Source organism: Cynoglossus semilaevis, chromosome 17 (assembly GCF_000523025.1).
Source record: "Cynoglossus semilaevis isolate Cse_v1.0 chromosome 17, Cse_v1.0, whole genome shotgun sequence".
NCBI classification, from domain to species: Eukaryota; Metazoa; Chordata; class Actinopteri; order Pleuronectiformes; family Cynoglossidae; genus Cynoglossus; species Cynoglossus semilaevis.
Genome location: NC_024323.1, coordinates 3,396,703 through 3,418,970, shown reverse-complemented (window position 1 = coordinate 3,418,970; position 22,268 = coordinate 3,396,703). Strand labels below are relative to the sequence as shown.

At 43.0% G+C, this 22,268-nt stretch overlaps 1 protein-coding gene across 7 annotated transcripts in view; it reads right to left on the bottom strand.

Moving 5' to 3' along the window:
• Positions 1-112: 112 nt before the first annotated feature.
• shank1 (SH3 and multiple ankyrin repeat domains 1) overlaps positions 113-22,268 on the bottom strand; it is a 64,920-nt gene continuing 42,764 nt past the window's right edge. For 2 of the 7 annotated variants that reach the window (XM_008329379.3, XM_008329384.3), the window contains 12 exons: positions 15,129-15,211; positions 14,926-15,050; positions 13,751-13,886; positions 13,566-13,646; positions 11,111-11,119; positions 10,778-10,804; positions 10,599-10,655; positions 10,285-10,400; positions 9,599-9,722; positions 5,477-8,987; positions 4,358-5,239; positions 113-3,878 (listed from right to left, as the gene is read on the bottom strand). In XM_008329379.3, coding sequence (XP_008327601.1) covers positions 3,791-3,878; positions 4,358-5,239; positions 5,477-8,987; positions 9,599-9,722; positions 10,285-10,400; positions 10,599-10,655; positions 10,778-10,804; positions 11,111-11,119; positions 13,566-13,646; positions 13,751-13,886; positions 14,926-15,050; positions 15,129-15,211 — 5,239 coding nt within the window. In that variant the 3' untranslated portion in view covers positions 113-3,790. The remainder of the gene's footprint in view (positions 3,879-4,357; positions 5,240-5,476; positions 8,988-9,598; positions 9,723-10,284; positions 10,401-10,598; positions 10,656-10,777; positions 10,805-11,110; positions 11,120-13,565; positions 13,647-13,750; positions 13,887-14,925; positions 15,051-15,128; positions 15,212-22,268) is intronic. The other 5 variants (XM_008329381.3, XM_017040640.2, XM_025064716.1 and 2 more) reach the window with 5 other exon arrangements.

Here is a 22,268-nt window from a genome sequence, read left to right as displayed (position 1 = left end):
CTTATGAGACTTTTTTCTGCTTTATCCTATTGTCATCTACTTGAATGAAATGTTTTAAGCTCAGCTAGTAAACTCTGACTCTGCATTAGGTTAAGGATAAGATCTTAACTGTCTGCTGAAATAAGACATGAGTGACTTCAGAGCAATTGTTTTGTGAAGCTAACTATTCCCCCATTCTAAAATCTGACAACTTATGTTGAACAAACTGGTTTTCAATTGTTGTGGGTTACGGTTTCCTGGGGCTAATGGAAACGGCGGTGTCTGACATGCTAGCCTTCATCAACAGGACCATTCTTTAGTTTTATTTACTCATAGGCAGACTTTTTCACAATTGTGAAAATGTATTATTTTCAACCAAACTGAATTCACCCTAACCACTGAAATGTGAAAAAACATTTGAAAATTACTAAGACCTCATGAAACAGGATTTGTATGATATGCAGGTTGTGTATTTCCACAATGTAGAGAAATTACAATGTACTGATGCAGCTGTTGACAAAGTCTCACTCCAGAATTACACAACATTTTTCTGTATCTTATAATTCTAACAATTTATTATCTCTTAAAACATTTGAAATTCATGATTATATGAATATGTGTATATGCATCTTACATATACATATATATTCTGTAAGTAACCTTTTCATCAGTTCATATTTTTTTAAAAGATCTCTCAAAAGAAAACGATGCTTTCTATAGAGTCGGACCAATTCCTGTTTCGATCTTTAACTTCTTCATTAGACAGCTGTGTGTTGACCTTGACCAGTAAGTGCATGAAAGGATTAAAAACAATTCTTCAAAAATAATATCTCACCGGTCGACTATACAACAAATGTGTCGGAAAGAGAAGTGTTGAAAATGTTGAGTTCAAGGTTGATCACGGGCTCCATTTACACCAGCATCAAAGATAGCAGTTGAAAATGAAGCAGGATTGGATTAAATATGAACGAGTGACGTGTAGGAAACCGTTTTGCTCCAAAACCACTCTGACCCCGTGCCCCTTTCCCTGTTTGGACTGAGCTTCTTCAATGTGGAAACCACGAGTGCTAACGACATTTCATTGCAAAATATGCTTGTAATTAATGACGAGCCATGAGCAGAGTGGTACATGCTGGCTGCTGCGTAAAGTACTTTGTAAAAACAAATACTAGAACACAAACAATGAATGCAGTATGAAGCTCCTGGTGGGTCGAAAAGGAAGGTGTGGATGAGGAGAACGGGTCAAACTGTATAGAAAGCAGCACATTTAAATAAATACATTTTTACTTCATGTTAAACATCTGGAAGACAGAGATTCTTTAGAACTTTTTCTTTAGAGACTTTTTCGTTTTGTTTTTTTTTTTTACACCTTATACCATAATTAGATCATTATTTTCATCGTCCTTATTGCTATTTATTTCTTCCACTCAAATATAATCTCGACCACCAACACAGCACATTAACTTTGAAAGCAATGTTTGTTTGTTTTTTAAATCTATCTTTACTCCATGTTTTCACAGTCATGTATATAATGTGTTGACTCTCAGCTTAGTTTTCTTCTAGCAAAAATAGACGATAAGGGACGGCAGGTGTCGGGGCAGGTGGCGACCTCCCCGTCCGGGCGCCCCTCCCCCCATATAAAATCATGTTTGATATGTGTCTACAGTCAGGAACGCAGGAGGAGAGGTGAAGTGTTGTTCAAGGTAGAGAGGTCATGAGAGAGCCCTTATATTTAATCTCAGCAACAGTGAGAAAAGCAGGACCAAGAATGTGGGATGTGAATAAGCTCTAAGTTGACGCGTGGACAACAATAAAGTATTTTCACAGGTGACCAATGGAGAGGGACTGAAAAGAAATTCAGTGTTTTTAAGTTGTGATAGAAAACACGTCTCTTTTGCTTTCAAGAGCGATGCGGTAAGCATGTGCATAATACATATTGGGAAAAGTGTTTTAAAATAGGAGGGGAAAAAAGGCACACGTCAACATAATTTAAAAAAAAATCTGTAAAGTCAAAACAAGGGGTAAAGAAAGTGACGACGACGATGTGCTCCACCTTGAGCTGCGATGCTTCTCATCCTCTGGAAGCAATGGTAAGGGTATAGTGCATTCAATGATTAGTCCTCGTCTTTCAGTTCAAAAAATATCTCCACATATACATTTTTATTTAAATATATGCATCCAACACAGAAAATGTACCAGCTGCACGGAGCGCGGCCTGCAACCAAACAGGCTGGAACCGGTAAATCTCTGGAGCTGTAATAACACTAAGGACGATGATAGTAATGACGTGTAGTAACAATAAATCTCTTCATATCAGTATTCTCATTTAAAGTTTAAAAACTGTAAGAACAACCGTAGTATTAAAATTCAATATAAGTGTTACTCTCCATATATATATGGGCCACGTGGATGCTTCTGTCCTCCTGGACACAGTGGACAGAGACGGGGCACTAAAGGAAAGATTGGGGGGGATTGGGTGGGAAAGAGCAAGAAAATGGCAGTTTTTCCTCTTCCCCATCCCCACTCATGTCACGTCTCCCTTGGGCAGAAGGTCTGTAGGGGGGCACAGCTGTTGCTTCAATGCTAAGGAAGTGTCTTTTCCTGTAAATAAAATCTCCATGTTGTCACTTGTCCTGTCTTTAATGTTGAAATCACAGTCCGTACCTTTGTTCAGCTCAGATCCAAACATATAATATGTCTATATATAAGGTGTCCCATTAACGCTCAACACAAGCACAGCTGAGTGCCTGTGCGTGTGTGTTGGTCTACGGTGGTGTATGCATGCAGGCATCTATAGGAGTAACATGGGTGCCTGTGTGTGCGTGTGTGCATATCAGTGTCTTTTTTTTATGTTGTTGGTCTGGGCACTTATTTTTGCTACAAATTTTTCATACAGTGACCAGTCTGTATATATGTGTATATATGTATATATATATATAAATATATATATATATCGACTTGATAAAGAACTATAGAGAAACACACAAGATCCTGAAGACAGGAGCCTCAGTGGCGACAGAGTTTTACCGCTGGCAAGGTAAAAACGTGATGTTACGAAGCCACACACACACACACACACACACAGATAGAGCCACCGAGGCCTGAACCAAGGATGCTGTGGGTAACTGTGTGTGTCCTCACCCAGAGTATATATCTGTCTTCATCACAGATGAACGGACAACAGTCAGTCTCAAACACCCATCACCTTCTATGACATAAGCATCTCCAACACAGGGAGGAGGGGCCGCAGTGATTGCACTGTAAATATTCTCAGATTTCACTTTCAAACAGCTGTCCAGTGGCTAACAGGACTTTTCAACAGGATGGCTACACAGAGCTGACCCTCCTCCCTCGACCTCTGCCCTTTTTTGTTTAAAGAATTTACTGGCTCCTCATTGTTTTGTTAGATTTGGGTTTTATCAGTATGTATAACTTTAGAGATGTGATTTACTGCATCCATAGTTCTTCCATAAGCGTTTTGGATGAGGAGGTGCTTATTGATTGTGTGACCGTGCATGCATATGTCAGTGTGTGGGGCAGTAAATCTATTCTTCACATCCAGGGAGTGCCAGCCAGTGCCTTAGTGGATCATCAGACCCCCCCCCCCCCATAGGAATCTCCCTTTGAGACTTGTATCCCTCTCTCTGTTGTTCTCCGTGTGAAATCTGCCCCCCCCCCCATTCCATATTTGTTGTGTGAATCCACCATGGACAGTAGCAGTTGTGTCTTCATCCCTCATTGCCTCCAAACCATCCTTCATCTCCTTCTTTCATCCCTCTTTTCCCCCTCTTCCATCTCTATATTTGCAATATCAGCTCCGGCTCCCATCGTCCCTCCTCCTCTCATTCTGTCCATCCCGTGGTGAGAGAACAGAAATGGGAAACGGACTGCTGGACAGCCTGAGGACAGGAGAACAAGTGATTAAATAAGTATCTGTTGTCCTAGGTGCTTACGACCAGAAATGCAACTTTGTGCTTCACAAAACAAGTCGGAAAACAAATATCAATCTTCTAAATAACTGAGCTGTTTCTCCACTCGTCCTTCATTTAGGTCGAAACACTTTTGTAAGTAATTCCTCCTATTTACAGTTCTGACAATGAAAATGTCGTCCTTATAACAACTTTCTTCTTTGCCTCAATTTAAAAAAGTTTTTTTCAAAGGTTGTTTTAGTCTTGGGAAGAAAGAACTTTCTTTTATGTTTGATTAAAAAGAATACTCCAAAAAGTTTTTAATTTACCCCAGTAATTCAATACAAGTAATAATAATAACACACATTCTAGCTGATAATCTTAATACTCTGCATAATTCAGAATCAAGAAAAGAACAGAAACGGTGGTCGACGTGTTTCTCTGTCAAATCCATCTAACTAGAGCCCCACCTGTCAATCACGTTCCTGAGGGCCCGCTCTATGTTCATGCGATGGCCCACTCGTGTCACACCCAGGTCCAGGTAATCATCCTTGGTTAGTGAAGGCAGATGAGTTCCATCAATTTCATTATCCAGAAAACGCTCTCTGTGCTCACCTAGGTTCAGGTACGCTAGCCAGTCTGCAACGTCATACTTGGTCCAGTAGGGCAACGGTTTGGAGGCAAATGGCTTTGTCGGGGAAGGAGGTGGCAAATGGGGATAACTCAGGCAGGGAGGTGGAGGGAGGGGATGCAGGGGTGGAGATGAAGTCCCAGACAAGAAGTGAGTTGGTGAGAGGGATCGTGAAACCACTAAAGTAGAGTTTGGAGGAGGGGGTGCCCCTGAGGGGGCAAAGAGGGGAGGAGATGGCGAGAAGTAAGGATCACCGAGAGGATTCCCAGGTGATGGTGGGGTGATTGAACCCTGAAGATCATACATTGCACTATATAGTGGTGTGGTAGGGAGTAGAGGAAGAGAAGATGGACGCGGTGGTCCCAGTTTGGGTCTCTCGGAGGGAGAGATGAGCGGGCTAGGGGCTCGTCTGCGCTGCATGTGTTCTGCTTTACGAGTCTCGCGACTGGGGATGAATTTAAATTCTAGAGCTTTGGTACGGTACACAGGTCTGTGTTTGGGAGAGGTGGGATAGGGGGAGTAAGATGTTGGGGAAAGTGGGGAATGGCAACGTGGTGGCTGAGCAGGTGGAGGCTGAGGAGATGGAGATCGTCCCCAGTTAGGATACTGGGATGTAGGTGTTGGAGACGGAGACAATGATGGCTGTGACAACGAGATTGGAGACGGAGACAGTGATCGCACAGAGGGAGGGCTGAGAGCTGAAACGGAGTCTTCTGAAAATCTGGAAAATAGAGAATAGACCAAAGGATAGATGGGATAGGACAGACCAAAAGTTGTTACTTGTAACAATTATAACACAAAAAAAGTCATCAACCGGTGGCACTATGTTTTTTTGTGAGACACATTTGATGTTTTCATTGGCTATCTTTCAGGGAAAATGTATTTTGCTGCTTGCTCTGTTACACTTAAAAAAAAAACTAACGTTTTGACAATGAGTAACATGAAGTCACGGTTGTACCTGTGTCTACTCAACGGTCTCTGGCTGCTCCAGCTCTCTTTGCTCCTTTGGTGCAGTTTGTTGCTCAGTTCATTAATAATGCTGGGCTTCATACTGGAAGCAGGTGGGTAAATCTTCTTTCCCTCTAAAAATGTTCCAGATGTGCCATCTTCATCACTTGTCATCTGCCCTTCACCCCAGAGTGGCTTCATATCAGGAGTGCGCGGTCGATCAAAGTATGGTGAAGTGGATCTTGCCACGGACTGCATGGTCCTCACAGTGTACCCACCCTGGCCACTGTCGTCCTCCCCTGCTCTCTCTTCAGCTTCATTGTCCTCCAGCTCATCTCTCCGTCTGTGAGAATGGAAAGATGCCGGAGCAGTACTGGTCTGTCTGTGCAGCTCTCCAGCTCGCCCTTCTCTGAACCTGTTGGCTTTTGGGTAGGTGGACGCTGCTGCTGTCGCATTCTGCATCTCAAATGATTGTCCATCTAAATAACTCATGTAAGATTCCAAAAAATCTCCTCCCCTTTCCGATTCTCCTACACCACCTCCCATCCTTCCCCCAGCTCCCACCCCTCTCTCTCCCCTGTCCAGCCTGTCACCTCGCCCACCCACTCCAGTCTGAGCTAGGATGCTGTCCAAGTGGTGGTCACTGCTACTGCGACTGTCTAGCTCCTCAATTCCAGAGTCCACAACTGTTTCTTGGGACTCGCCTTTCTTGGTAGCAGGTGGAGGGCGGTGGTGTTCTGCCGTTCTACGCGCAGCTGTGATTGTGGTGGAGGGTGTTGAATGTGTGGTATGTGTCCGCTCCTGGTAGAGCTGAGTCGAGGTGGTGCTTGTTGTGGCAGCAGCGGTGGTTGAAATAGCACAGCTAGCGGTCGTAGCATGCGAGGCAGTGCCCCGAAAAGGAGCAGAGGTGGCAGGGCTGGAGGAGTGTGCTGGGGGACCACGGTAGGCAAGGGGGGGTGTGACTGTGTGCAGGGGAGGAGTAGGAGAAGAGCGCCCCGGCGTATGAGTGCTGTTGTAAAGATGGTGAGGATGGGACATAGAGAAGGGTCTGTGGTACGATCCAGTAGGTGGCGGTGGTGAGACTGACGGCTGAACATGTGGTCCTACTATTGAAGTTGGCTGCAAAGTGGAGGGTGAGTGGGGTGGTGGAGGATTGGGTGATGTTTGAGAGGGGGAGGGAACAGACTGAGTTAGGTTAGCCACCTCACTGTCATAAGATGTGAGGCTAGAAGCAGTGGAATCCCCTGCCTGAGGTGAGGGCAGGGGTGTGTGAGCAGGAAATCCACTTGGAAATTGTTCTTTTTGAGAGGTGGTAGACGGTGGTGGTGGGGGTGGAGGTGGTGGTGGAGGAGGGGGTGGTACTTGTTGTTGTCGAGAGTTGTGGCTGTTCTGGAGCTTCCCACGTTGTGAGTACCCAGACATTACACCTATACCCCTGTCGAAACTGTTAGCAAACTCTAGCGGAGGTGGGAGGGGCTCTGCATACACAAACTCATCATCAGCATCAACCGAAGGGGCGGGGGGAGGAAGAACCATGAGGCCAGTTCCAGAGCTGCCAGTAGTCTGCTGAACACTGGTAGGTGGAGGAGAGGGAGGTGTGAGGGACAAGATATAGGCATCAGCTTGACTTTCCATCCTGAGAAAAGACGGCCTCTGAGGCACCTGAGACTGCGTCCCCTGCCGGACAGAGCTTTCTGCAGATGCTGTGTGCTCTGCCCTTCTCATGTAGCCCTCTCTCTCTTTGTCCCTCTCCCTTTCTCGCTCCCTAGACCTCTCCCGCTCCCTCTCCTTGTAAGGTTGTTGATATGACTGGGCCTGGTAGTGGTGTGTGTGTACTGTCTTATCCTCTGAGAAGCGAACTCTGAGCCCCTCGCGAGCGCCTCCACCTTCCCGCTCTCTCTCTGGACCACCATCTTCACCCCACACATTGCCAATGCCCCTGAGGATTCTGGGTGATGGCGGACGACCAACAGTAGGCGTAGTTGCAGCTAAAGAGGATGAAGTGACCAAGTATGAGGAGCTGGAAGACTGAGCAGCAGACGACACTGGTTGAGATGTAACAGCAGATGAAGGAAATACCACACTTGACATTTGGCGACTAAACTGGTGCTCAGCTCCTCTCCTATACCTGCTGTCATCTCTCAGGGCACGTTCTCTAGCAGCCAGGGCTAAGCCTAGAGGAGATGAAGGATCAAGCGCCTTACCTGTGAGAGGGTGAATAAATGTGCTAGTGGATGGAGCTGTTGGCCTGCCTGCTGTAGTGTACAGATCAGTAGGCACAGACTTTGGTTGATAGTCCACAGCAGGTGAGGAGTATTCAGGTAAACCAAAGGCTGGAGGCATACTACGAGTGTGGTGTATGAAAGTATCTCCAGAAAACATGCCCTCGTCAATGGACTTGGACGGGCGTAGCCGCGCAGAGGAACCATCAGCCTGTGTAGTAAGCTGTTGTTGTGACACCTGAGTCCTTGTTAATGCCACTCCATCGCTTACTCCCCCAAGACTTGTGTCCTCCTCAGCAGACATGAACAAGGAGGCACTCTTTTTACGGGCTTCATGAAAACGTTCTCTGTCTCTTCGAGCTGCCCCAACAATGGCAGCACCAAACTGGCTGGTAAAGTCCAAATTTTCCTGGGCTCGGATTGATGGCAAGGAGGGCGGTGGAGGTGCTGGAATGGATGGAGGGGCGGGAGGTTGAGGAGCAGGAGTGGAGGGAGGAGGGCCATGAGGTGTTTTGGCGTCATCTGTCTCCCCTGTTGCAGGAGCATCAGCCTCAACACTGCTGCCCTGGCTGCTGCGTCCACTGCTGCTGGTTGAAGGAGCCTTGACAATTATTGTGGGTATAGGGATGGAGCTTTTCTCCACTGAGCCTTTGCCTCCTAATGTGCCTTGACCCACGCGCAGGTCCTCTACCTTAGATTGCTTGACGAGGGGACCCTTACCTCTTCGAGCTCCTCCTTTAGGCCCCCCTGCTCCAGCCCCACTGACAGTTCGGTCTGTTCGCTGCGGTTGACTTTGCGTAGTCTGTTGCTGTTGTGGAATTACAGTGGCAATACTGGAAGGAGGTACAGCGGTGCTGTAGCCTCTCCTTAAACCTGCTGCTTTTGTACTTCCTCCTATGCCACCTCCAACAGGCTCCCCAGAGTAAGCAACTTTCCTGGAAGCAGTCCGGCTCTGAGCAGTGTGGGCAGCAGCATGTGCATATGGGACTGTGTGGTCAACAGCTCCACTGCCAGGGCCGGTGGAGGGAGCACCTGATCTCTCCCTGCCTCCATGGGTGAAGTGCACTGACTGGGAGTAGGGCTGATAGTGTGCAGAGGTGGAAGTGGACTGGGAAACAGAGACGGAGGGTTGCTGGGACGTCTTGGCTCTCCAACCCAGAGGCGGAGCCGAGGAAAATGGAGGATCTGGTGGAGCAGTGGTGGGAGGAGGAGGGATGTCATCTGGACCAGGCACCGACAGACTGCGTGTAAACTTCATGGCCGGGGGATGCAGGAACTGCCTCTCCTCCTCTGGCACCCCTGTAGTACAGCGTTTAAAAATAGAAAACAATTTGGTTTGAAGACGGTTGTGTCAATCAAAGGAAAGAACACATGTTTGAAGAAGAGAAAGCACAAGAGGCAAATGAACAGAAAAGTATTTCAGAAAAACGTCTTTGAGAATATCTGTGTAAATCTGCCTGCCCATCGTCTTATAGTCTGTCCTTGTTTTTTACGTCTCTGAGACTAGAACATTGACGAGGTCTTTAGTGTATATATCGCGTATATTTGTATTTACGTCTTAAGTGACAACTGGACACTTCACAGCAGCTACATTTGATTTACTGTTTTCAGAAAATGAAAATGTTGCATAATCTTAATAAGCATCACATCAACATAAATAAGCCATCAGAAAAGATTAAGAAAACTGGTGGCACTTTTGTAATACAGCAAAAACTAGTAATGTGACAATTAGCCAAACATATATATTACGTTTACAGCACAGGTAAATAAAGCATATTTAAACATTCTGGTTACAGACAAGGCACTGTTTGCCACAAACAGACAGGTGGGCACAGTGTTGACCTCCATTGGTCCAGAGGGCACACAGACAGGTGGACAGACGGGCAGACAGAAAAAACAGACAGCCTCACCGATGGATTTCTGCCGCAGCATACCGTGCGGTGGGCCATGACCTGAGGTGAACTGTCCACGGTCATACCCAAGGCCTAAACCTGACGACATCAAACCCATGCCGGACTGATCCCCAAAACTCTGCTGAGGAAAAAAAACAGCAAAAATGAAGGACAGATATAAACAGATTACGACTACAGTTACCACCCATAAGAGACTTAAGAGAGAGTTGCACTTTGGGGTTCATTAATATAAACTGTGCTAAACTATACATTATACATGCAGGTAGAAGTCAGTCCAAATGAAGAGATTAGGAATAATTCATTCTCATATAGTTTTACTGGGTATAAAACACTAGTTAATCAAGTAACATGGGCACACACAACACTGTTACCATGTTGGATGGACTCTCTAGGCCTTATGGACATAAATGTATATTCCCACTACCCAGTAAAAACAATATTGTTTAGAATTATTTTTATTATTTACCATACATTGAATACTCTCCCCTGATAAGGTATGGTATGTATGGTGTGTGTGTGTGTTGCAGGCTCTAGCAAGTCATTTGGATGGACTTTTAACGGTTTTTTTTGCATGTCACTCACAATAAGCTTTCAGCACACAGAATTCAACACACACACACACACACACTGTCTCTGGACTCATGTAAATATGGTTTGTTGCAGTGTTATTTCTTCATACACACCTCATTGCCATAAAAACTTCGCCCTCTGTCTCTTTTTGCCCCCTGTCCACGTGTCCCTGGTGTCTCATTGGTGCTGATTGTCTGCTGAGCTGCTGCAAGAATTTCATCGAGTTTATCTGAGAGGACGATAAACACAGGAGAGACAGAGAGACAGGGAGAGAGAGAGACAGAGAGAAAGGAAGACAAAGGGACACCCAACAATGAGACAGGAATATAAAAAAACATAAAAAAGTTCCATCTGTGTCTAAGTGAACATAAGTTAACAGTGGATGAGACAGAGGATGAGCCACAGCGACGAGCATGAGCGTTCTTACTCAAAGCCATCTGGTAAACTGTCCTCTTCTTTTCTGTAACTTGCGAGGATTCGAATTCTGACGGAAAAGAAAAAAAAAAAAAGCCAGAAAAAAATGAATGGCCAAAGAACAAGTGCCAACTCATTCTGGACTACAGAAATGTAAAATGAATGTCTACGCAATGGTGCACCAGAGCGTACCTGACTTTTTTTTCCAAGGGGTAGCAGCTGGAAGGAGGACAAAAGGAGACTTAAGTTTTGGCAGGAGTGAAAGTGCGATAGCGTTGTTACACTGAATACTAATCATAATCCCTGGAGCTTGACAAACTGAGTCACCTCGCCGGGGTTTTTCAATCTTGGATGTAAAATGAAAGTGCATCATGCCCACGCTTTAAAGACAGCTTAAGCATGCACACCTACATTACAGTAAATATGCTGTACACACATACAGTATACACAACACACTGCCTGCTGTTACTCATGACACACATGAAGACACGCATTCACACACACAAATGTGTATTAAGGTCCCACCTCGTTCCACTGTTAAATTGTTACAATCCCATCCGCGGTCAGGTGTGGACAGAGGAGACACAGAAAAGACAGAGTAGGTGGTTAAACCGGCCAAGAGTGAAAGGACAAGTCCATAAGGAAGTAAAGAGGAGGAACCAATGTCACCCCTTAGTTTTGTGGTCCACAGAAGTAACTGTGTGTGTGTGCGTGTGTGTGAGAAAGAGACAGTGTAATAAACACAAATGCTAACATATTCACTGTGTTTATTATGATTTTTGTGAAGTTAAAATTTAAATGTCAAACAATCCATAAAGGGCTCCTGTCTTAAAACCATGGGTTTAAGACAGAAAGCGTAACTAACACTTGTATGAAGTGGGAAAAAAGCAAGAAATTGTGAACTTAAGTTGAGTGCCGTCATTTCCATTTTTAATCTCCTTGTTATCTTGCAGCATGACTGCTCTGTGAACTGGGACGTTGCACCAATCACAGAGGTTAGATTGTTTAATAGGCGTCACAGCTTAATGAATTCTGATGCATTTGAATAAGCATAAGGCGGCAGCTGACATACTTTCCCCACACACCGTGCTCTCACCTTGATCCACAAAAAGGCAAATGCCTAAAGTTATTAAGCTTCTGACTTCTAATTAGACCACAGCAGCTCAACTATAAAAACTTTTTCCTGGAGTCTACAAAAAAATCAATTCAATTTTAATTTATAACCAACTCCAGAATGGATCTTTTACATACATAAAAAATACAGAGACAGTATCATGCAGATATGTTCTAATTTGTTCCAACCATGTTGTATTGTAGCGGCCCTGTCAGAATCATTATACTGAACACATACAGTGTAAAGATCATGGAAGCAGCAAGTTCAGGATGGTGTTTTTGGTGGAGAGGTGATTTTAACATTTGGAAAACCACCGTTGTGTTCTTTTTCAATCACACATTTCTTTATTGTTCATTCATCATCAGCCGCTCACTGGGCATGCTCAGATCAGGAAGGCAGCCACAGCTAGAGTACAGTCACAGCAAGAAAGATTACTGTCAAGATGATACCAACTCAGTCGCCAAAAAAGCTGGAGATTATGACCCTCAGCATGATTTCTCCTCCCACTATTTTGCCTTAAAAAGACACGGGCACACATAACACTGTTACCATAGCAACTTACCAGAACAAAGTTCTGTCTGTTTTTTGTCTCTTACTCATCCAAGTAATTTTATTTAGGGTGTGATTTCTTTCAAACCACTCAAATATCTTCACAGCAAGACATATAAGAAACAGGGAGACATTTTGCCACACAAGTTAAGAAGAAAGACTTTTCAGTGATGTTTGTGACACAACTCCTCATTCTCCTGCGGTGTTACCTTGGCAACAAATACAAGTCAGTATGTGTAAATGTGGGTGAATGTGTGTATGTTGAGCAGAGGTTGCTGCTCTTTACCTGATAGGGTTAAAGCTAGGGTGGGCTAGGGAGCAATGGTGAGGTCCAGAGGAAGTTGTGTGGAGGGCTGGAGACACACTGCACATGTAGAAGTCTGCTGCTGGCCCACATGTACGTGGTCCGTAATAAAAAATGTACAGTGACCCAAATGTATTGCTCCCCATAAATAATATCAAATAGTCATAGTAGAAAATAAAAATAGTTAAACTAATAATGATAATAATAATAATACGTTTTTTTAATAAATTTATTTTTTGTAAATAAACTTCATTGCAATAAAAAATGATACAGAAAAATCGTAAATTACAGTAGTTTCAGAGGCTAGGAGACAGAGATTGAGAGAGAGGTAGGACTAGCTAACAGAGGAAGGGCAAGAGAGAGAGAGAGAGAGAGAGAAGAGTGACATACAGCAACAGGAAGTGAGAGTGTAGTGAAATATGACTCCAGAGAGTGAGATAGGAGTGAAGTATGACAACAGAGTGAGAGGGGAGTGAACTATGGCGACAGAGAGTGAGGGATGCTAACAGAGAGAGTTGCTCCACTGCAGCTATTTACTACGAAAATGATAATTGTCAAAAACTTGACAATGGGGGGGGGCAATGGACTTTTGCAGTGGGGTTACCTGCAGTGAGGGTGCTGGTAGTGACAGTGTGGAACCTCTGAAAGAACAGTGGAATGCATGGAAAGCGTCATCCATGGCAAAGGCCAATCTTTGCCTTTCTTTTCTCTTTATTTCTGTGACTGAGTAAGTATACAATCTTGTTCTCCACTTTCTTGCTGTCTAAATTTAGACCTCGCTCAACTCCCCTTCTCATGCAGCATCTTTAACAACCCCCAGCACTCTGGTTTCACACCGTTTCTATCATTCTTTATCACCTCCATATATTTCTACCCACTAACTTTTTTTCCCCTCTTCCTCCTCTTAAAGCTGCTTCTGTCTACATCTTCATCGGTCTGACCAAAGGCTTTAGCACTCTTTAGCTTCCACCCCTCTCCTAATTGGAAGAAGTTTATCAAAGCAGGTTTCTTACCCATCTCCTCCAGCTCTGAAGTCATGGATTTGGATCGTATAGCAATGGCGGGAGTGCTGAGCCTCTTACTCTGCTGAGGAACTAGAGACGGGTGGGGCAGAAAGTGTGAAGCAAATGTCAGTTAAAGCAATGGAAATCACCAACATCTTGAGCATCACAATTTGCCCTAGAAAATATAAACCAACTCTTTTTTCTTGCACCATCCTCCATGCCAGGGTTGCGGGTTACCATGACCACCTTGACCATGAGGCTGTTGCCACCTTGTCTGATCATGTTGACGACTTGCCGGTGACCCACTTTAACCACATTCTGACCATTGACCTGGATGCAGAATGATGAAAGGCTGTTAATTAGGTGGCCATGCCTATTATACGACTGTACATAGAGATACACTGCGTAGAGTTTATTAACAGCTAGTGTTGATCCTGACCTCAGGTTTCCTACCACAAAATGGAGATCATATTTCCACTCTAATGTTGTTCAGTTTGACTACTCTGGTAGAACGGGAAAAGGAGGGAATCCTACACAGCTGGGTTCTTAGCAGGGCCTGTTACTATTTTAACTTAAATATATATATATATTTATATATTAAATTATATTCTGACATTCTTTTTTTTTTATTTATATGTTCACCTTTTGCTCTTAATGGCCAGCATTTGACTTTTGGGACAACCTAACCTAATGTTTAAGCTTTCTAAGAGATTTTTAAATATCATATAGTTAGTATTAATGTTTAAACAACCCATATTTCTATATGTATAAACTATTCCCACTTTAATATTTAGTTTATCGTTTTAGCTATCCTTTAGCTATTTCTACTTGAATATTCCGATATGTTTAAGAAATGCTTGATATTTCCTGTCAAGGCTACAGCACTACAATAGGCTAGTTTTACCTGGCATCTATCACATCTGTTGGCCCACACTTTTAATGTATATAAACCTAATGGTATATGACATCTGGCATTTTACACTCTTGTACTTTATAAAGGTTGATCTTATAACGGCTAACTATAATTTTTTGTAAAAGGTCAGGGGATAATCAAACACGTTTTAATTTATGTCCCAAGCTGCAGCAAAAACTTGGAGGTATAGTAATTATTTTTATTTGTTGTTCCTAACAAAAAATCAACACCAGTGGTAACCGAAGCTGCGACTACTCTGAGTCATTAAAGTTTTACTGTTACTGCCCTGTTCAGTGACTGGCTAACAAAATTTGCTTGATGATAAAAGTAAATGTTACATTAAGAATTACATTACATTAAATCTAGTGTGAAGTGATGTCGTGAGCACAGTTAAGCGAACGTCTTGGTTATTTTAATTCCACTCCAAACGATAAGAGAGAAGAATTACAGCAGTACCTCTATTAGGAAATCCCCCATCCTGAGACCTGCCCTCCAGGCCACACCACCTTCATCCACTGACTCCAGGTACTGCAGGGCAGGGAAAGCTGGGGTAGGGGTGAACTCCTCGATAGGGGTCTGGGCTGCAGACACAAGCAGGATACATTAGTAATGCAAGTAATGCAACCCAAATTAGGAAGGTCGACTTGATATTTTCATACCTTTTGCTCCTCTCAGCACAAAGCCAAAGCCTTCGCTGTCTTTTTTCTGAAGGAGCACTGTCTTCTCTTTGATTATGTAGTCACTAAGACACAGAAGACACACATGGACACACCGCTTTATTTACCCTTTGCAGAGATAACATGAGATAGCAGAAACCTTGGCATATACAGTTATTTTTTTCATTGGTGAATATTGCACTATATGTAGATCAGGGGCATCCGACAAGTAGATCTCGATCTACCAGTATATTGCAAAGAGAGTACTGGTAGATCATTAGCAATTAAAATATAGAAATTAAAAAATATCCATATAATTCTATAGCATGAATTAGGGATCATATACTATAAGAATGTGTGTATATGTATGAAGCACCTAAAAACTTTTCTCTTCAAAGAACATCTCCACTAACATCTAACATGCACCTCTTCTTATTCTATGACCTACTATCCTTATGACTTACTGTCTGTTTACTGTAGCTTGATTGTTGATTGACTGACTCAAATGGTAAGTAAAGCATCTGCTAAATGTATTGTAATACATATACATACACACACTGATTAAATTGAATCAAATCCCACCTTGTATCAGACCCAACATGTTCACATTTTAGTTAAAAATAACTCTAAATTAAAGAAGAATGTGTGTTTGAATTCAACCTGCTACTATTTATATTTGAAATGAGGAAAGTGTTAATGCCACTGTTGATGATTAATAGGTACCGGTTTGTCTACTGATACTTCTAAAATAGGAACACAAATTGGAAAATACTGTGTAACTCTTAAAGTGTCAAATTTACACTGTGTTTTATTAAATAGTTTTAATATTATATGTAGCAATTGTTATGAAAGCAAATAGGACAGACTGTCCTATGACTTATGATTGATCAATATATTTCTGAATACTTTTCACAAGATTAACTGATCAATAAAAGTACCTCTCCTTAAACATACTACATCTTTATGTTGAAAGTATTACCAAAGTATAACCAATGCCAAATTGTGTTGCGTAGAGTCAGTTAGTCTTTCTTTCATTTGCTGTATGTTCGTGACAGGTAGTCTAAAGCCAGATTCTAAAACAACCAGAATGCAAGATGCTATATACAGCACAAAGTACGGCTCGTTGCCTCAGCAACCATTAGAAAGTGGACACAGGGACACTTGCTGGGGAAGGTCCAGACCATAGTCAAGCTGTGTAATGGTAAGCTATAAATCACTGACAGTAGAGAAGCAGCCTGGTGTCCTTAAAGGCAGAGTATTTAGACTACAGTAGTATATATTCTGGTATGGGCTGTGGCACTAACAGAGGGTGGTAGTAAGTAACACAAGTGCATTTACTTACTGAGAGAACACACCTGAAGTCTAACAAAAAATGCATTCATGTATTAATGTACATTTATTTGACTGCAAATTATGAATGCATTTTAAACACCATTAGCAAGAACTTTCTTCTGCTAATCCTTCCTTTTACTCTTGTATCTGGTATATCTGGTATAGAATATACCAAATATATGAAAACTACATCAAGTCTGGTCAGACTTAGACCTAGCATATACTAGGACTCGATATTATGACAAAGGATGAAAGAAGAGAAAGAATTGCTTATATGCTTATTTGTGTAGGGTATATTGCAATGGGGATTTCTTTAGGTCCAAGAACTATCCATTATCACTCACACTTGTATATATATATATATATATATATATATATATATATATGAACACATTAGCGGTTCATCGTCTGATACATTGCAACATCCACTAAAAATAATGTTGCTCTGCATGATGTCTTAAATATTTAGTTTTACTGCAGAAAAACACTAAGGTTTAATGAAATGTTAAATTTGCCATCCTGCTCACATTCAGTAAATAAAACACCTGTGGATTCTTTCAAGTAGATGGGGGGATGAAACTACAACTTTTTTTTTGCAACTGCATATTAATAAGGGACAGAAGATTTATTATTAATTTAGTGTGATTTGGCACAAGTGTTTATGCTGGATGCCCTTCCAAACACAGCCTGTCCCATTAATCAGGTGCAATCAGCATCAGGAAAAAAAAATGTCAGTGGTCCCATTGGCTGGGTATTATCAGCTGATCTTTCTTGCCTGAGTTAGAAATCCTAGAACTGAACCCAAGATTGTGCCGATGTTGGTCCTTTCATTTAACCAAAGCGTCCCAGACTTTGAAAACTCCTGGTCCAGGAACCTTACTGATAACTAACAAATTAATTTTAACCACAGTCAACTGATCTTTTTGGCTCTTTTGTTTTGCCCAGGAGGTTTATGTACACCCTACATATAGTAACAGGAGTGCACAGTATGCGACATGTATGGACACTTGACCACGGTTTGAGAACTGCCATCATTAGGCATCCTTTTTGTATTATAAAAGGTCTGGGCAGTCAGAGCTACGCTAATTTAGGGGCTGAGTCAAAAACGTTTATATCTCACTTTAGCTGTAGCATTGAGTGCCGATAATCCCATCATGCACCAAAATCCTGGCCCTCACTTCCTCTTCCTCCTCCTTTTTTCACTGCCTTTCTTTTTCCATTATTCTTTTCCCACCTATTTAATGCAACATTTACTCTCTTCCCCTCCGAACCTTAAAACATTCCCCATTCCTTAAATTAATAACATCATCTTTTTCATTCAGTGCATTTTCCTTCAATCTCATGTAGCCTTTTTGCTTTTCTCATTCTCTCCATTATTGTTGCCCAGGCCAGATCTCCAAAGCTCTAAGGTGTCAACTGGATGAATGAACATATACGGTATACAGTACAAAAACACACACACATTGACAAAAAATATTAAAGTAAGAATGTGCAGTGACTGTAGATGACTGTTTCCTGTCTGTGAGCCTCTCTTCTCATAGTCTAACTGTTTTCTGAATGACACAGCCATTTTCATACGGTGAGGCCCGGGGAGAAGCCTTGTCACATCAATGGTGGATCTTGGGAGAAAAAGCCAAATGTGTACCAGATTTATAGGTAATAAGCATTTTCATTAGGAGCTGATGGTCTCAGGCACTGGTTTCAGGTCTTTTTATAATATTATATCACTTTTGTAAACTATTATAGAGTTTAGAGGAAAATAAATGAAAAACTGTCTAATAGAAGTCTTGTTGCAAGCATTAGGGCCTAAATATGACTCGGAAGTAGGGGGGTGGTATTGGCAAGAATCTAGCAATTCTTTGTATATATACCACAACAAAACAATTCAAAATGTTAACCAAACTTGAATGGAAACATCTGCAAGATGGAATACTTAATAATAATATAATATATATTATATAATAATAAAAATAATTAATTTTGTATTTGTCTCAGAACCTTTTGACTTCCCCTCATATTCTGTCAACGTTTGTCTGCCCTGTACCGTGTTTCGTGTTCGAATACCTTATTGTGTTGTTGATTTCACTGTAAAAAAAGTAAATAAAATGGTTGCATACTTCATATTTCTAGCCTTATTTTAAGGTGTGAGTATGTGTGTGCGCGTGTGTGAGAATAAAACATAAAAAATAAAAAAAATGAATTTAGGCCTGCTCAACTAAAAGACTTTTATTTCTTAAAACAAAAACAACTACTTTGCCTAAACTCTGTCAGATTTCTAAGGTAAAGCAGATGCTCACATATCAAATTCACCCTGCAGGGCTTCGCTGTCCCTGCAGGCAACACGAGCAACAGGTGACTGTTATTCCTGTTTTTATTCACACTTGAAAAAAAAAATCTGCTTGTGTGCAGGCAACAAACACCAGTCCAGAAAAGTCACCAAACACCAACATCCAGTGATATTTTTACTTGTTCTCTTTTATGATCACTAGTACAACAGACCTTTGGAGGCAATTCAATGTTTTATCCCTTCTTGATATAAGGCACTGCAGGAAAATCCTTTGTATCGACATTATAATGAATATAATAATAATATATACGGGTGTACAAACATGGGCTTCTGCAGCTGACCATCTGCTTCCATCCCAGTCTGTACGCTGTTGCCTTTACCAATTCAACAACAATGTCCCAACATGTCCTCCTTCAGAATGTCCAATATTTATCTCTGGAGTCATGTTCATCTTCAACGTCCTTTGTCCACTGTCTTCAGCACAAACCAACCTTGCCTCAATCACACTGGTTGTTTCCATTCCAACCATTCCAACAGGTACCTACTACTGAAGCTCTGTTGTCTTCACATACATCATCACATTTGAGGTTGACATTTATATTGTTCCACTTCAGTGGCTGGACCCTAGCAAATCCAAATTACAGTCAATACACAAGGGCCAACAGGGCCTGCCTGCCTTAGTTGAAGATCAACACATTTCCGTGAAAACCAGGCAGCTGCAACACTTTACTACAGGACATTTCTTAAAGCAGACCAATAACTTCACAGCACAATAGAAGCACCGTTTTTTTAAGGAGCTGCTCAAAGTTCTATGGTTGGTCTTAACCTACCCACAAATATACAACCAGTCTTTAAACCTAACCATGGTTATTGTGTGTACTGAGAATAACTACTGACTCATTATGTTGCTGCTCATATATTCACCCTACAAATTACAATGTGTTTTTTTTTTCAAAGAGCTGGGAAGATGTTTAGAAAACTTTTCCATGATATTGTCTAAACACAGTGGATGAGAGTCAACCAGTGTTACCTATTCACTGTTTGCTGTGATTTCAGCTAGTGTACCAGCAACTGAGCTGGACAATCCAGCCTGAAAGTACAGTCTGTCTCATACTACTTAACCTGCTTGAGTCAAGTGGACATTCTCAGAGTTGTCAGGCAGAACCTGTAACTTGACTTGCATGCTGCATCGTTAAAACTCCCATTCGGTGCACTGTTTTTATTCTGTCAGCAATCTTTCTTTGTCTATCACCCTCTCTCTCGCTTTCTCTCTATCTCACACACACACACACACACACATTATAGGACATTAGAATACACACACTTAACCAGCCAACACAGGAGGAGGGAGAGGAGGAGGCGGATAAATTTGACTGCCACACCATTCTGTTTTGATTGAGTGCAGCACACACACCATTCACTCACGCTGGAACACACATGGGCTGAAAGACACACAAACAAGCATGTAATCAATCTGCCATGACAAAATAAAAACAAGCATCACTTCTGCCACTGCAGCGTCTCTGAGAGACACATGTTAAGTGGGCTAGAACACAGCAAACATGTTCATGTTGTGAAACACAGAACGGCCGCAATGCTCAGTTGTTCAGCAACAACAGCAGCAGCAGCAGCAGCAGCAGCAGCAGCAACAGCTCCTGCCGCCTTTACGCACGCACACACATACATACATCACACGCACACACGCTGAATCAAACTGCTCCATCTGCAAGCATGCGCTGCAACATCTTCCAGTCTATGTAATTGATCCTACACTGCCATTCATGATGTCCATATGATGCCCCCCCATCTCTGCTGGCAACTGGGAGAAGAGAGGGAGAGAAAGAGGAAGAAGGAGGGAGGAGAGGCATGAAGTGGGGGGTGGTATTAAAAGCCATGGCAGGTACCTGTAAATGAACCAGACGCTCCGATTCATAGGGCCGAGCGATGGCCAGGAAGAAGAGAGGGAGAGGGAGAGGGAGAGGGAGAGGGAGAGGGAGAGGGAGAGGGAGAGGGAGAGGGAGAGGGAGAGGGAGAGGGAGAGGGAGAGGGAGAGGGAGAGGGAGAGGGAGAGGGAGAGGGAGAGGGAGAGGGAGAGGGAGAGGGAGAGGGAGAGGGAGAGGGAGAGGGAGAGGGAGAGGGAGAGGGAGAGGGAGAGGGAGAGATCCTCTTCGCCGCATGCCCCCATCGCCATTTCCTCCCCTCCCTCTCCTCCTCCTCCTTCTCCTGCTCCTGCTCCTTCTCGTCTTCCAGCCAGACAGCAGCAAGTGCAAGCCGAGAGAGAGGACGGGGAGGAGGAGGCAGTGGAGGAGAGGAGGATGAGGAGGAGAGAGAGATGGAAGGAGTGAAAGGGAGAGGGCCAAGCACTCCCAGCCCCTTCATACTTAAGACAGTGGGAGGAAGAATGGCATAGAGAGAGAGGAAAAGGGAGAGAGCGCAAGAGAGACAGAGAGGGAGATGGTTTTGGTGTGACTGCGACACAGGAAGAGGAGAGAAAGAAAAGTGAGGAGGAGAGGAGAAGAGAGGAAGAGCAGGGGGAGAGGGAAGGATGGGGTGGCTTAAGAAGGTTAGAGAGAAAGACAAGGTAATTTGGAAGAAGAGGGAGAGGGTGGGTGAGTGAGTGAGTGAGTGAGTGAGTGTGTGTGTGTCTGTGTGTGTGAGAGAGAGAGAGAGAGAGAGAGAGAGAGAGAAGTCCTTTGCAGGGACTTAATGCAAGCACGTCAGCACACACATTACAATCCTAATATTAGTGTTTTTATGCCATCAACCCAGGCATGGAGCCCATACACACTGCTCCCTCTCCCTCTTCATCCTATCTTTTATTTGTTCTGGTCAGTCCTTCTCTTCCCTACATTCACAGTCCATACACTGTAAAGTATTTACTCTGCAAATCCATCACCGTCATAACCCTCCATTCATAAAAAAGGATGATCTCACCTGAAAATGATTCATGTAAGGGGTCAAAAATGGGAGGCTCTTAAAATTTTAAGACTCAAGGGCTATAATAATCATGTGAGGTGAAATGATGACGATGTATGTGAACAAAAAAAAAAACAACAACATTTTTTCAGTTTGCACATGTAGATACTTCAGCAGTCTCTGCTGCTGATTTTCTCTAGCTGTTATGGCCACATGTGCCTTTTAGTCACACTTAACTAAACTCAATCCACAAAACCAAACCCTCAATCCTTTTTTGAACCTCTAACACACACACACACTCAAGCGCACACACACCAGCTCTATATTTTGTTCTCTTTCCTAACACACATCCGTCAGTATACGTTAACAAAACATGAATAAGATGGTAGAGCATAAAAAAGGGAGGGTGATGAAGGGGTGCATCAACACAGACAGGATAAGCAAGAGGACAGAGGAACAGCTGCTGGATGAGTGGCGGAAAGAGGAAGAGGAGGAGAAGGAGGAGGAGAGACAGGAAGGGAGAAGAAGAGAGATGAGAGGGACACACTTTCTCCAAAGGAACTCACATCATCTCTCAGTCAACGCCTCCATCCACATGCGCTGGTGAA